This window comes from Artibeus jamaicensis, unplaced genomic scaffold (genome assembly GCF_021234435.1).
Source record: "Artibeus jamaicensis isolate MK-2021 breed Jamaican fruit bat unplaced genomic scaffold, CSHL_Jam_final contig_1127, whole genome shotgun sequence".
Lineage (NCBI taxonomy): Eukaryota > Metazoa > Chordata > Mammalia > Chiroptera > Phyllostomidae > Artibeus > Artibeus jamaicensis.
The window spans coordinates 4,218,251-4,235,530 of NW_026521219.1; the positions used below are offsets into that span (position 1 = coordinate 4,218,251).

The 17,280-nt window shown below is 35.8% G+C and overlaps 1 protein-coding gene across 2 annotated transcripts in view; it reads right to left on the reverse strand.

The window, feature by feature from the left end:
- Positions 1-16,320, reverse strand: part of IMPG1 (interphotoreceptor matrix proteoglycan 1) — a 118,335-nt gene extending 102,015 nt beyond the window's left edge. For both annotated transcript variants that reach the window (XM_037132991.2, XM_053663918.1), the window contains exon 1: positions 16,083-16,320. In XM_037132991.2, coding sequence (XP_036988886.2) covers positions 16,083-16,149 — 67 coding nt within the window. In that variant the 5' untranslated portion in view covers positions 16,150-16,320. The remainder of the gene's footprint in view (positions 1-16,082) is intronic.
- Between the last annotated feature and the right edge of the window lie 960 nt (positions 16,321-17,280).

Sequence of the window (17,280 nt, forward strand, 5' to 3'; positions counted from 1 at the left end):
ACTTTTTTTGGTAAATATTCTTTAATTCTATAAAGGCCCCAGACATGATGTTTATACTGATGTTTTGATTAACTTTTTAATATCTTAGAAGTATATTTGTATGGGTTAAGAACAGATGTCAGACACACACATTTTTATTCTTATACATTCGTATGGCTCAGGTGTGTGAAGAAAGGATGGTTTTGTCAATTAAATGAAGCCTTGAGGTATCCAGCAGACTATTAACTGTCTTTGTGAGCACAAAGGAGATGTATAATGTGCAACATGAAACTTAAAAAGTGAGCATTAAGAAAGCCTATTCTTAAATGTCTTTTGGCCTCTATGTTGCTCAACCACACCTCTGTTCTCCTCTACTTGTGGCTCTCTTTCCCCCAAATCCCTGTTTATTCCTAATGTTCCACCACCCCAACATCCCTTTGCTGCCTCCAAGTTCTCATATTTCACCCCAGTGTATTACACAAATGATTTTCCAAAATAAGGACACTTTCCCCTTTAATAGAAATTCTACCATCAATAGTTAAGATCATTTCTTCAACCCAGTACCCCAGCAAAAATCTTTTAATCATCTCATCCTTACATTAACTTAAATTCTACAAATTTTTTTCATTGCTTCTGCTTCTTAATTTTTACCCATGTCGTATGTTTTTTTGCACCATCTCTGTATATTTCAGAATGTGAGTTTATATGAATATTCAGGTTATAGATAAGAGATTCAGAATGGAATTTTACAAGTAACTCTGAAATAGGTGGATGATGGGTTGTAGTTGAACCTCACAAATGTATGGGTGTTATAATTGGCAGGGCATTTTTATAGCCTGGCTTGACATAAAGGTGGAATGGTGTAGACACCAGAGGGTTGTGCTGGAACAGTACCAGGTCATGCACAAGCCAGAGGCAGATTCAGTTCGTGATCCATTTGGATGTGGGTGCAGGGACAAGTAGCAGGAATTCAGAGACCTACCAAGAGCCTATCATTTTCCCCCCAACTTAGGAGGAAGCTAACTTCAGAAGCTGGGGGTACACTAAGGAAATACCAGGGGACAGGAGTGTGGATTTGCTTATGGCACACATTAATGATATGTGCCCTGTTCCTCCTGGTTCCAGCTGTGCTGGGTTACAGGAGGAAACATGGGCTATAATTCCTATAACACCCCTATAATTCCCAGAGGTGCTGTATATTTGGGGCACATTTATCTTATTAGAGTCTTAAGTACTCATATCAGAATCAGCTCTAATTTAGCCCAGCATCTTTACTTTTTGAATCTTTTGGCTGCCTGTGATTCTAATATTATAAACCATGAAATACACTACTCTGTAGTTTTAGTGCTCTCATGTGAACCTGATCTTGGAATGTGCTGAGATTTCTGAGTAAAGAGAAAGACATGTATAGCATTGGTGCAAAATTGCCACAATGAATGGCATTTTAACTACTTAAGGACTACTTAATGGCATTTTAACTACAGCAGAAGTGGGGCAGTTTACACAGAAACTCCTGTAAATCTCTGCCTGTTAAACTTTCTGATGCTTAAGGACCTATCTCAGTTCATGCAGAGAAGAAAGTTAAACTTCACTTTGAGGACCTGTGGGTCTGAAGTTACACTAAGACAGCTCTGCCTTCTAAAGCCACTTCCTGAACTTGGCAAGTAATTTCTATATGCCTCAGATTTCTAACCTAAAAAAAGGGCATAACAATAATTCTGACACCATAATTATACATTAAAGTTTACATGTGATATAGTTTCATTTTGTTTTGTTTTAAAGACTAAATGAGAAAAGTAGATGTCATGAATTTCGTGGAAGACCTGGCACATTGGTAGCTGTTATTACGATTTGGTACCTTTGTATTTACTCTGAGGTTTAGGGCTAGGGATGAGAAGGAGATAGGATTGCCTGATATAGCAAATAAACTATAGAACCTTCAGTTAAATGTAAATATCTGGTAAACAATGAATAATTTAATAGTATAGGCATGTCCTGTGCAATAATTGGGGCATATTAAAAACAAACAAAATACCGTTATTAAAAGACAAAGATTGTCAGACTGCACTGAAAAAAGATCCCACTACATGTTGTTTTAATAAATACATCTAAATAGAAAGATATAGAGGTGAATTAAAAAGATGGAGAAAGCCCTGGCTGGTGTGGCTCAGTGGATTGAGCACAGGCCTGCAAACCAAACAACCACAGTTTGATTCCAAGTCAGGGCACATGTCTGGGTTGCAGGCCAGTTTCCAGCAACGGATACACGAGAGGCAACCACACATTGATGTTTCTCTCCCTCTCTCCTTCCCTTCCCCTCTAAAGATAAATAAATAAAATCTTTAAAGAAAAAGATGGAAAAAGTTATAATATGCAAATACTAATCAAAGGAAAATTAATATAGTATCTTACTATAAAATAAAGTCAGAAGTCTGCTGGTAAATGTTTAATAACCAACTCTTGGGAATGGATGAGAAGGCTTATTTTGTAGCATTTGCAATTTCCATGTGTTAATATTCCTCCCTGGCTGATTTTGAGCCACTAATGTGATATTATTGAACACTGAGTTGAGAAGAAATTGTGTAAGGGAGCCCTGAAAGTTAATATGGGCCAATTCCAGCACCCAAGTAGATAAATTCCTTATTTCTCAGAACACATTACAAAGAAGACAGTAATATCATAATGATAAAAATAAAAGTTACCAGAAAGATGTGACAAGTTATAATTTCATGTACTTAAAAATAAACCTCAAAATATATAAAATAAAAGAAATGTTGACAGAACAATAAAGTCAACAATTATAGCAGGTAGATTTTAAGAAATCTTTCTTTGTAATTAATAGAACAAGCAGATAAAAATCAGTGAAGACTATTGAAACATAATTGAACTCATGCTAATGAATATATGGAATATTATAAAATGAAAAGATATGTTTATATTAAATATGAAATATATACTTACTTTTAAGCATGGGGAAAAAGAATGACTATGTGAGGTCTGTATGGAAAAAGTCCAACCATCATTAGTATAACAAGAATGGTTTGCATGACACAGATATAACCGGGCAGCCAAGAAGAGTGGACTGGAATGCACGTGTATGAACAATGACAACTTCAATATAGCAATCAGTGGGGGCAGTAGATGCCATTGAGTGAGCATGTGGACTGTGTGGACATCACATTCAAAATGACTGAGTGAGCTAAGCAATGATTCTGCATCCAATTTTGCATTAAGCTTGAACATTCCTCTGCAGAAACTATTGAGATGATTCAGAAGGCCACAGCTATGTGCAACTGGTGATTGGCAGCTTCATTAGAACAACACGCCTGCTCATGTACCATGTCTAACATAGAGTTTTTTGGTGAAACATCAAATCACCCAGGTGACTCAGCCCCCCTACAGCCCAGACTTAGCACCCTAAGACTTCTGGCTTTTTCCAAAACTAAAACCACTTTTGAAAGGGAAGAGATTTCAGACAGTCACTGAGATTCAGGAAAATACGATGGGGCAGCTGATGGCAATTGGGAGAACTGTGTGAGGTTTCAAGGTTTCTACTTTGAAGGGGACTAAGGTGTTACTGTCCTTTGTACAATGTTTCCTGTATCTCCTCCATAATGTCTCTATTTTTCATATTACATGACTGGATGGATATCTTCTGGACAGACCTATATCTACTGGACTAAAATGCCTGTACATTATATTCTCACAGTAACAGGGAAATAAGCTAAAAAGCAATTTTAAAAAACAACTGGAAGCCCAGAAATAAACCCATGCCTTTTAGTCAATTCATATTTGAAAAAGGAGGCAAAAACATAGAATGGGATAAAGATAGCCCATTTGATAAATGGTGTTGGGAATATTGAACAGATGTGTGCAAAAACATGAAACTAGACTGACCATCTTATATCACATGCAAAAATAAACTCAAAATGGATTAAAGACTTATAGTGTGGTGCTTGCTTGGGAAGGGGTGTATATAGGGACTAAAGGGTAATGGAAAAAATAAAATTAAGGTTAAATTAATAAAAGACTTAAATGTTGAACTTGGAACCATAAAAATTCTAGAAGAAAACATAGGCAGTAAAATCTTGGACATTTCTCATAGTAATATTTTTTTCCTGCCATATCTCTTCAGGCAAGGAAAACAAAACAAAAAAAATTACCAAATGGGACTACATTACACTGAAAAGTTTTTGCACAGTGAAAGAAACCATCAACGATATAAGACAACTCACAGAATGGGAGAACATATTCACCAATGATACATATGATAAGGGGTTAATACCCCAAATTTATAAAGAACATATAAAACTTAACACCAAAAAGACAAGCAATCTAATTAAACAATGGAAAAAAGAACCTGAACAGATGCTTCTCCAAAGAGGACATGCAGATGGCCAATAGACACATGGAAAGATGCTAATTGTCACTAATCATCAGAGAAATGCAAATTAAGACCACAGTGAGATATCACCTCATGCCTATCAGAGTGGGTATCATTAGTACATTAACAAACAATAAGTGTTGGTGAAAATGAGGAAAAAAAGGAACTTGTAGTGCTCTGTTGGTAGGAGTGTAGACTGGGGCAGCCACTGTGGAAAACGGTATGGAGTTACCTTAGAAAAATGGATTAAAAATGGAGTTGCTTTATGATTCCACTATTCCACTTCTGGGAATTTATCCAAAGAAGCCCCAAACACACAGTGATGTATACAAATGCTTGACTCAGGGCAGTGAACACACAATACAGTATACAGATAAAGTGTTGTAGAATTGTGTCCCTGAAACTTGTAAAATTTTGTTAACCAGTGTCACACCAATAAATTCAATAAAAAGAAAAAAAAACATAAATTAAAAACCTGGAAAACACCATATGTTTGGAATTTTTGAAAAACACCTTAAATTAACCCATAAATCAATGAAGAAAACATGCTGGATATCAGAAATTACTTTATCAAATAATAAAAATAATGCATAATAAAACTTGTGGGATACAGCTAAATCTGGACTTACAATGTAAATTTATCCCATTAAAAAGCCTATTTTAAGAAAGAAAGCTAAATATTAATAAGCTAAGCGTCTATCTCAAGACATTAGCAAAAGTAAAAAATAAATTTAAAGAATACAAGAAAAATAGAGATAAGACTAGAGATTAATACAATATGAAAGAGAAGATAGCACTAAAGAGAAGAAAAGGTAGGATAAAGGCCAACAATCTTTCTTTTGAAAATACTAATAACAAAGACAAACAACAAGAATACAACAAGAATAAGTAAGAAAGAGAAGACACAATTAACCACTGTCAAGATTGAAACAGGAAGACATAAAAAAAAAGGAGGACATCATTATACTTTCTACAGACATGCAAAACATCATAAGGGGACATTATAAATAATATTTTTATAATTAATTTGAAAATTTTAATAAAACACATATGAATAAATTATAGAAAAAATTTTTATCCAAACAATATAAAAGCTGGAAAGTCTAATTATTATTACATACTTAAAAATATGAGTTAGTGTCAAATATTTTTTCCTAAATATAATTCTCTAGCTTCACCTGAGAGTTCTATCACATATTCAAAGAAAACAAATTCTATTTTTATACAAACTCTTATAAAACCTGACAAGGAAAGTATGAAAAAAAATCAGGCTTCAATATCACTTATGAATATGGATGTAATAATTTGAAATAAAATGTTAGCAAGTAGAATTTAGTAGTATGTAAAAAAGGATGACCAAATTGGATTTATGTCAGGAATGTAGAGTTGGTTTAATATTTGAAAATTGATTAATTTATTCACATTAGTGAGTTAAAATGGAAGAGCCATTTGGTAATCTCAGTAGATATAGAAGTATCCAATAAATTTTATATTTATTCATGATTAGAACTCTTAGAAATAGAGAGTAACTTCAAAAAAAAAAACCCGATAGAGGGCACTTACAAAAACAAAATAAACCCCCAATCTAAAACAAGCATCATACTTAATGGTGAATTATGTAAGTATCACCTTCAAGGTCAGTATCAAGTTAAGGGTGCATGAAACTACCATTTCTCTTTAACATTATCCTTGGATGGCCCATGAAGGGCAGTAAGAAAATATAAAGAAATAAAAGATCTAAACACAGAAGAGAAAGAACTCAAATTTTCTTTATTCACAATTGATATAATTTTTAAGTAGAAAATCTCATAGAATTGCTGGTAAGTTGTCAGAATTAAGATAGTTCAGCAAAGCATGGGATATAAATCCAGTTACTTTTCTACATAGAAAATGTAATAAGAATGCCATGTACATGATCACAGTTAATGTAAAGGAGGTAGAGACAACTCCAACATGTGAAAGCCCTTTATTAAATTAATTATGCAACTTTATTGTAAGGTACCAATAAAAAGAAAGATATTTCATGCTCTTAGAAAGACTTAACATTATAAAGGTATCATTTCTCCCCAAATTGATCTATAGATTCAATACAGTTCTAAGCCAACTTCAATAAGGTATTTTGTGTAACTTGTTGAGTTAATATTAGAATGTATTATGGAAGAGTTGAGGGTCAAGAATAGCTTAGACACTGCTGTACAAAGAGAACAGAGCGATGGAAACATGGTTGCAAGGTATCAAGATTATTATAAATTTGTAATAATTAAAGCAATGGCATTGGCCCATGGACAGCAAAATGGACAATTCCATGTTCATGACAGAAGGAGTATCATGAAGCAGAGCACAGAGAAAAGGATAAACTACCCAGTGGATGGTGCCGAAACAATTGATTATCCATATCAAAAATTGTTTTTCTGCCCCGGCTGGTGTAGCTCAGTGGATTGAGCATGGGCCTGAGAACCACACGATCGGGGTTCCATTCCCAGTCAGGGCACATGCCTGGGTTGCAGGCCAGTTCCCAGCTGGGGACTCATGAGAGGCAACCATACATTGATATTTCTCTCCTTCCCTTCCCCTCTAAAGATAAATAAATAAAATCTTAAGAAAATTTTAAAAAATCTTTAAAAAATAAAAAAATTTGTTTTTTTGCTTTACACACATGTATGTACACATACGATAAATACCAGCGGCTTAAATATAAAAGGTAAAACTATACAACTTTTACAAGACAATATAGAGTATTTTCATGACTTTGAGACAGAAAAGGATTTTTAAAGTAAGGCAAAAACCCCTACAAACATGAAATTAGAGACTGAAAATTCAACTATTGTATATTAAAATTAAGAATATTCTTCAGAGGTTATCATTAAGAGAGAAAATAATAAGCTACAAAGTTGGAGAAGACATTTGCAAGGTTTGCAAAAACTGCAAAAGAATAGACATCCACAGCTTTTAAAGATCTTCTAAAGCAGTAAGAAAGACATGCACCACAATAGAAAGGGGACAAGACACTTGTTTAAGCATTTTCTGGAAGAGGAAACAAAGAAGACCCAAAATATATGAAAAGATATTCAACCTCATCAGTGATCAGAGAAATACAAATTAAAATCACACTAGGATACAATTTCACCTCCCTGAACACTGGCAAAAAAAAAGAAAAAGAAAAAGTCAGGCACTATTAAATGTGGATGAGGATTTGGAGCAAAAGGAACTCTCACTCAAAGTGGCAAATACACTTAGGAAAACAGCTTGATGTCATCTGGTGAAATTGAAAATATCTGTACCTCATGGCATCCAGTTTCTCTCCTACACAGGGGAGAGAGAGGCGCCAACCTAGACTTTGGAGAAACTCCTACGTGGTGTGGTGAGCACCAGGGGACACACGTGAGGGTGTTTGTACCACTGTTGTCTGTCAAGGCAAAGTCCATCACAAGAAGAATGAATATGTTGTGGTGTATCTGTACTAGGCTGTTGTATGTCTCAGATGCCTCTCATGAACCATGTTAGGCCCTCACCTCTCTCCAAGTAGCTCTTCATAAGTTCTGACCACTACAGGAGACGTAAGCCCACGGCTCCTTGCCTCACGGCCTGTCATGGTGTTTCTTTTCTCTTGCCCCAGGATTTTCCATCACGGCAGAGACATGAGAAGCATCAGGACACATCCACTGTCAATAGACGAGCACACTAAAAGTGCAGGAGAGTTACTGTCCTGCGAGGCAAGCCTTTGAAGAGATCTCTTATGAATTCTTCTCCATGTACCTCCAGGCTCTCACCATGTAGACTACTTGGAGGTCCTGTGATCTTTGAAGATGGTTGGTCTTGAGACCAACAAGTGGTTGCACTTGATACAAAGTGGTGACCAGTTTGGTAAAGCATCATTCTGTTGGTTCTCTCCTGTTCACTGCCTCACTCCTCATTTTCTTGTCCTCTTCATTCCCTGAAACTGCACTCCTTAATGAAGAGTAACAGGTAAACTTGTGCCTCGGGATCTGCTAATATGCAACAGTGTGCATAAATCTTAAATACATAATGTTGAGCCAAAGAACTAAGTCATAAGAGAACCCATACAGCATGGCATTATTTAAATGAAAACCACAAGGAAAACAAAGAAATGCATTATTTAGAGAATACATCTCTAGGTGGAGACAGTAAAGGCAAGCAATGACATAATTAACACAAAATTTATGATGGTAGCTACCTTTGACAAGGAACAAAGGGAAAGAGATCCTGGCAGAGCAGACCGGGTCTTCTAAGATACCACTGATGTCTTATTACTTAATCTGGGAAGTAAACAAGCTATTATTCTTCTCTAAATGCCACTGAACTGTTTTGTACACTCAATGTGTATTCCCCAAGTAAGGTGATTTACAGAAAACAATGAGTGTAGCCTATGGCAGGGATTCAAGCAGTAAGGCTGGAGAGGATGGTAGCAGCCAGATCGTAAGAACCCTCAAATGAAATTGTTGGACTTTATTCTAAAGACATAAGGAGCCTGTGGAAGTTCTTTTCTTTCCTTTTCTCTTTTTTAAGCAGGGGAATATGATGTACAAAGCTAGTTAAAGCTGGAGAAATACAAGGATACTCCTGACATAATATTGACAGAATTTGCCATGGACTGACTAGTTCTCATAGGTTTAGGAAATGGAGAAGTCAGAGGTCAGAACCTGAGGGAAGATTGTCATCTGTGGTCCCAGGGAGTGAGGGTAAGGAGGTGAAGCTAGGTTAAAGAAGCCTCTGTATACTAAAATTGATAATGCAGTTGTGTGCTTAAACAGTTTTACATTGGCTCCTGAGGACTGACTGTGCACATCCACAATAGATGATGTCATGCTGGTAGTTTGAAAGTGGCCATGGAAGGACCATTCATTTGCATATGCCTATTGGCAAATGCTATGGTTAAGAATTTTTACCCCTTGGAGAGAGATAGTTGCTAAATATTAGCACACCATTTGATAAGATTTGGTAACAAATTAGATACAAAGGAGAGGAAGATGTCTTCAATGATACCAAAATTCCTGACTTTGGGAATGAAAGATGACAGCATGAAGTGAGACAGAATGTGGGAAGCAGAGTGGTGTTTGCCGGAGAAGGGGTGTTGATGGTACCCAGGAGAACAAATAGACACGGTCCCTGTCTGCAGGAGGCACTTGTCTTTTACTGGTGTACAGTAGTGCATTCTGCATAGGTTTTTTCAAAATACATATTCCCATAACCTACCTATGCCCTAATATAATCAGTGCTGTTTTATGTAAAGTGGTTAAAAAATGAAACAATACAATGAGTAGAATGATTATACAAATCATTCTAGAAGCCCTACTAAAGAATGAGATTCCTAAATAATATTTCAGACTGGAAATATATTTATGATATAATTTCCTAAAAAATGGAGACTAAAAAATCCCCTGTTGACCCATATATCATATCTCTACAGAAGAATAATACCATAGAATTTATGGCATAGATCATGCTTCTCAAGCCTAGCAGCAGAGAAGAATCACCTGCACGACTTTAACCATTATCCCATACCAGATAAATTAAATCAGAATCTTTAATGCAGGAGCCCCAGCACTGGTGTTTTTACCAATGTTGAGGAAAGTTTCATTGAAATCTTTAGGTTAGAAAAATCAAGTCAATGAAAAAGGAAACTGGCAGAAGACTGTGTTGTGAAACTGGTTGTAAATGGAGCTAAAGTCATAGGCAGATAGCAACAACATTAGCAAAAATATGAAATCTTATTCTCCCTGAAACAAGAGAGAATGTGAAGAGTTTGGTTAAAGATTCAGAGAAACTTTGAAGTAGAAAGAAGAGATGTCAAATTAAATCAGATGACTTCAGTCTTTTCAGTATGTAGGAGGTGGTGGTAATGGTAATGGTGGTAGTCATCATAGTAATCTTAGGAGCTAACATTTATTGAGCAATTTTGTAGAGGATTCCTCACGAAGGGCTTCATAAGCATTATTTCACTTATCTTCATTACTGCCCTATGAGACAGACACTGCTGCTATTCTCATTTTATAGACAAAAAATTGTAAGATGGATATACATATGGGACTGAACAATTTGCCAAGGTTGCATAACTAGCAAGTGACAGAACTGTTCTGTGTCGAATGCAGTCCTACAATAACCTTGAAGTCTTGGCTCTTGGCTGTGCTATTACGTGACTGAGGGAGAATTAGACTGCAGACTTGAGGAGAGAGGGAAAGTTTGGAAGACTATGAGACTGGGAGACTATTAGGGAATCAGAGATGGGAATCACTGTGGAATAGCTTGGAGGGTCCAATTAAGTTTACAGCACATGAATTTGCTTCATGGAAGCACTCTGTTTATTTGGGATTCTCCAATAACACGTGGAAGCTCGGGAATGAAAGTGAAAACAGTGAAGGCTAAGTATACCCAGAATAGAATAACCAAGCAAATGGGGCAGAATTTCAAGGAGTAAGTTTTCATTTCACGAACAAGAAGAATGTTGAGGGAGGTTCAGGAAAGGACCCCAGGACCCATGATTAGTGTGTAGGACACTGAGATTTGGATGGACTGAAGAAATGGAGAAAGTAAGAGGGGCTGAGGGGCTGGGTTGGTTTGATGAGAGTAAAAATCACATTCCATGGAAGGAAGGAAGAGAAATTATTAAAAAGGGGTGTTTCAGAGTTGTTTATTTCAAGTCTGAATGTATTGCTAACTTGAAGATACAATTCCAGTGTGTTATCAGTGTTTTGGTTCAGAAGATGCTTTCCCACTGTGTCCAATTATATCCATTATGCCAGGTTCTGCCTTTAGTTGCATAACACAATCTTAAAAAAGCCACTTGCCACTGAACTTAGACTTTAATGGTGGGTGTTCAAAAGGACACCATGCATAAACGACTCCACTTCTTTGAGGAGTTCAAATGCCACACTATTTTCTTAATGAGTAACAGAATCGGTACTTCCATTTTTAGGGTGGAGCTGCAAAATATGGCCTGATATTCCAAGATTAGTCATGCATATACATGTTAGACATGGCCCAGAATCAGCAATTCTCTGATGATGTTGGCAGGGGAAAGCTGACCTTGAATTAGTAAAAACCATATTAACTACAGTCATGATATGATATTGAACTTATTAATAGACTTCAAATATAGGACTAGATCCAGCTTAAGTCCTAGTTTTTGTTCTAAGCTTTCACCTCACATGACTTTAGGAACATTACTTAGCATTCTCTGCCTTAGTTTCCTGACCAACAATGAGTACATTTTCTACCAACCAGTAAAATCTGAGGAGGAAAGATGAATTAAAACTTGTTTGAACATTTATAAGAAAGGTATCAATATGACTGCTCTCTGCAAAGTATTTTGATCAGGTGTGAATTAATTACAGTGGCTTAGGAATAGTGCCCTTTGATTCCATTGCTGGCCTTAATTAAGTGTAACTCATTTATTCACAAATGAAGTGGGAACCTTAAAAAAGACAAATTAGCCCTACATGTGTTATTTTCTGTGTGAAGTTAAAGTATTTCTGAAGTTGACATTTTTACTAATTTTGGGGTCTCGAGTTTTCTCCACAAAATTCCTTTTGGTCTAGTTTCCTTTATCCCTTCTCCTGGGGAAGCAGTTATGAAAATAGCTGTTGGCTAAGGTGGGTGAGGGGACTAAAGCTGGCTGAATGTAGAATCAAGTTGGAAGAAATTAAGATGACTTCACAAAGGTACACAGAAAGACAATGGTTCCTCAAGAATAACTGACTGTAAATGGGATAATAGTTATCTACTGAATATAACCATATGCTTAGAAGCATTTATCACTATTCTATCATTCTTTCATATTCTTTTCTACATTTACTGTGGCCAGAAGAGAGGTTCTTCAGTGGAAGTACATGTTCAATAAATAATTAGAGCAATGCATGTGCACGTCACACTTGACAGTGTCATTTCCTTATATAGATTCTCATTTCCACGGCTATACAAGTCAACCTATCGACTTATAGTAGGATAAACTTTGGCAAGTGGGTTGCCTTGGACCCACAACAAAAAATGCAACACTATCCATGTTATTAAAGTGGTTCCATCTGACACTGCGAGACTGAAATCCCAGGGGCACCATCTCTTACTCTTAGTGGGCTCATACCCAGTGGTTGCTGAAGAGTGGTTGCTTTGGAAAGTTAAAACTCATGCTGTAGTCAGAAGCTTTCTCCTTTCAACAAGCTGCCTTAAGGTATTCCAAGGGTTGGTATAACCCGTTCCCTCCCCACAACTGCAGAAGTGTCTTTCCTATGCCGTAGCGAGAAGAGATGGTGTGAACTGAGACCTCAGACACCCTAGAGTTTGCTACTCCACAACATAGTGATAAGGTCAGGACTTTTATTATGGTCATGACCCATACTGAATTGTATTCCAATAATATAAACCTAGAGACTATTGTAGAAAACAAACTCTGTGGCCTCAGATGGACTATTATAAAGCAACGTGAAATCTACAAACATGGTTGAGGATCTGAATTTCCAGAGAGAATTAGCATGCAAATATAGGTGATATTTAAAGCGGCTACATACACATGATTGACAGAAATGGCCAAGAAGGCAGTAGGTCATGTCATGGCTTCCTAATTAACTCACACATATAACAGTCCTTTGGTGTGATCAGTGAAACAAGCACAGAGGGGCCATAAGGCAGCATTCGCTTTTTGTTTTCAAAGTATTTAAGTATATAATCTAATAAAAGCTACCATGGTTGATTCAATTGGATGCAAGGTGTTTTTAATTTACACAGCATTGATTTTAAGGACACCCTCTCAGATATAATTGAACAAAAATAACCTACCTTAAACCTTTTGAATTATACTGTCCAGAAACTGTAGGAGATAAATAAAAGGAGCTGCAAAGTTCACATGACTGTCACTGGGCAGCTGTCTCAGGTACACAAATGAAGGCCCGCACTCTGCGTAGGAGCCACAATGAGGGAAAATAACTTCCTGGGTAATTTTATGAAAGGAGAGCGTACTGCAGTAGTAAAGGGTTAGAAGAAATGGAGTGTCTTCAAATGCAAATTTCTTGACATTTCACGGCTACTAAAATAATTACCCTATCTTGGTGAACTAATAATAACTTAGTTAAAGGTTTCATTTAGTATAACCAAATGTAATGCAAAAGGCACATACTATAATAAACACCATTTCCACTTTCGGGCTTGCTGAGGGTGGGTTTTCTCTCTTTTCTTTACCCCACAAACCAGAATGTCACAAGCCAGCAGATGTGATTCTTTACGGGAAACGGACAGGTCAGAGGACCCAGCAGTGCTGTGCAGCTCTGGTGCAAGCGGTGTCCCCATGCTGAGCACCGAAGAGAGGAGCTTGGGTGTCTCCACAAAGTAATTGTTCTTTTAGACTACTGAAGTACATTTTGTTGCACTACACAAGTTTATTTAATGAACATTTAAAAATCAAAACCATTTCACTTTTATGTATCAATGGGAAAACTACATTGAGTAGAAAGCTTAAAGGAAACCTTTTGAAATGATGGTCTTTGAATCTCTTAGTATTCTGCATTGGGTACTTGGTAAGCCCTCTGGAAAGCAAATGGGGGAAAATATCACCTCAGGGCACAGGAAACCTTTTGAGAAGTAATTTGGGAATATGAATCAAATACCATAAAACTTTATATTGCTTAGACCCAGTAATTTTACCTTAGTGAATTTAGGCTAAGAATCTTTAATACTGAGAGAGGCTTATGCACCAAGATGTTTATTACAATATTATTCATAATAACAAATTAATTAGAAACATTTCTCTTTTGTTGAGTATTAACTGAAAGGAAAATTATACTACTTAAAAAATAATGCATGCCAAAGTTAGACAGCAATGTAGAACATTCTTCTGATGTACTAGAAGTACAAAAAGCCTAATATAAAAGTATGTGTGCAATAGAATTGCAATCGTGCAACAGTTAGTAAGCATACACTAAAAAGACTGAGGATACATATGATGGTGCTAGGTAGCATATAAAGTATTTGGATAGAAGTTTGGATGGAAGGTGCTAGTTAGCATATGCTGTGTTCGAATGTGGGTAATTTTCAGATCTCTTTGATTTTTCAAATAATGTATAATTTTAAAAAACAACTTGCCCTGGTTGGTGTGGCTCAGTGGATTAAAGGGCCTGTGAACCAAAGGGTCACTGGTTCAATTCCAAGTCAGGGCACATGCCTGGGTTGTGGGTCAGGTCCCCAGTGGGGGGGCACTGGAGAGGCAACCACACAGTGACATTTCTCTCCCTCTCTTTCTCCCTCCCTTACTGTCTCTCTAAAAATAAATATATAAAATCTTTAAAAAAACCCCCTAAATTCTTCAATTTAAATATCCAATTGTTGTGCTTAACAGCTAGTTGTATTAAACTGAACTCTTCTCTTTCCTAAAACCACTTCCTATGTAAATACACTCATGATGGTTAATTAGTTACAAATGGAAAACCAGTCTGGCTGAAGTAAATACACTCTAATTACTGTAGACCTCACTAATTAAAGATTAACAGAAATTCACAGATTTGAGATTCTTACAGCATGAAAATCCCCAAACAAATAATATGTTAGAATTTTAAATTTTGTGATATTAATAATTTATTTCATAGAAATAGGTACATAACAAATGGTAGTTTTTTGGTGAGATTATTTTAATTAACTTTCTATATATGATTATGCAATTTGAAATTGTAAATGCTAATTTATAATATATGAAGGTATACTATGTAAAAATTAAAAAATAATTAAATAAACAAAAAACAAGGCTTATTTGCCTGGTAAAGTTTGTGAAACACATGAATTGATTTGCATAGCATATTAAGTTCAGAATACAATGAAATACCACTATTTGTAATTAATTTTTTTTATAAATTAAACATTTATGTGTAATTGACAATTAAAATGGAAGATGACTAAACTTTTGTTTCCTCCACTATCATTTATGTAGCAAAGTATAAAGTATTACTATATAATATTTTCCAGAAATTTTTTCCTCCAAATGCAATCGCTAAGAATTACATATAAAGTAACTAACAGAATCAGTTATCTTGTGACTTTTAAATGCAACCGACAATTTGTTGCACTTTTCGATGGACATTTTCAAGCTAGTGCTTTAATTAGGATGTTAATTGTCCAAAGCTATGTCATCTTTAAAGAAGAACTGAACATGATTGATTTCAAATGTCTTAAAAACATCATGTTTTAATAACCAGGCTGGTTCTTAAAAAAAAAAGTGAAACTTCAAAAACCACCAAGTTCTGATTGATTGTAATCATAAACTCTAAAGATAAAGCATACTCTCTGTTTTCTAAGGAAGAGCAACTTATGATTTAACTATGAGAAGGTAAGAAATAAATTTTTGTCTGATTGTAAATGACAAAAATATTAATTTTATTTTTGGATTTTTATTTGTCAAATTTTAGGAATAAATATAATTGCTGTCATGGACCTACTAATTTTATTGATATTAATGATATAAATTTTTATTCAATGTCTAATACAAGTAAATAGGATGCATTCATCTCTCCTATTTTGTTGCATAAATTGCACTCAGGATTATGTAGTAAATATTTAATAAAGTAAAAACAATTTTTGACAGTCACTCAATCAATATTTATTTAGGGCCCATCATATACTAGCCTTCTGAGATACGGTGGTAACTTTGTTGATTTTGAATGTTTACTTCTGTAAATAAATTTTACATATAAGCGATTTAAAAAGAAATACTTAAACAACTTACCTTTGGTTCCTTGAACTTGGAGAAACATCCAAAAAACAAAAACAGCCCTCCTACTTTCCAAATACATTCTGACTTTTGTGCATTGGTAAACCTGGTAACAATCACAGAACAGCCCCAAATCACATTAAAAAAAAAAGACAGAAGTATGGAAAATAATTAAATATTGATGCAAGCTGAGTGAGGATAACCTTCTTGATTTACTTTAGGAGGGTGCCAATTTATGAAGAACAGGAGGCAGTGTCTGTTTCTGGAATAATCTGCTTATCTTCCTCTCAGGTGTAATCTCTGCTTAAGGGCCAGCTGGAGGGACCTTTATCTCATTAACCTTCTGGAGGAGCATCTGTCAGCCTAGCTCCAGGACCCTGGACTCCATTATAAACAAGTGTCCACGGACAGAAGGAAATGCTTCTTTTCTTAGTTACTCACCTGTTACAGTGACACAGAGAACCAGGGGAGGTGCTGCCAAGGGCAGGAGAGGGCTGACAGCTGGGGTCAAATATTTGCCAAAATGACACTTGCAAGGAACATCCACTGAGAGAGTCTGACTGCCATCCCTGGAAGTGTGGCTGTTCGGTGTGTGTTAGTCTCCAGAGACAGCAAGGCTCAGGGACATGTGCTGCTTTGTAAATTGCTTTCTTTCTGCCATCACATATAGATGGCTTCTTCATTTTTTTTTAAAGTCTGGTGTTAATTTTTTAACTTTGTGCACAGCGTAGAGTCCAATAGTTCTACAAAGCTTGTGAAAAATGATACTGTCATACCTCCATTCAAAAGCAATCATTTCTAATTCTTTAATTCTTCAAGTATTCTTATATGTACTTGGAAATAGTATGCTTCTGTTACTATTTTTTCATTTTCACTTTTAGAACTATCAAATAATGAATATTGAGAATATCTTCTCTTCCATACATACCCTCCCCACTCTGTATAAACAGGTACTTGCCCCATCCCTTCATCTGCCTCAGTGTCTCTGTATTTTCAGTTTATTGTGCGTCCAGCTTAACATTATTGTGACTGTATTCATGCTACACATAGCTGAGCCATGGACTATACTGTAATTATTAACATGTATTGAGCTTTTATGTTGTGATAGATGCTGTTCTTAGATATTTTCATAAATGATATATACTAGTTAATACATTATGAGATAAACACTATTATTACTATCTTTGTTTTAGTTTTATATTTGAAGAAACTA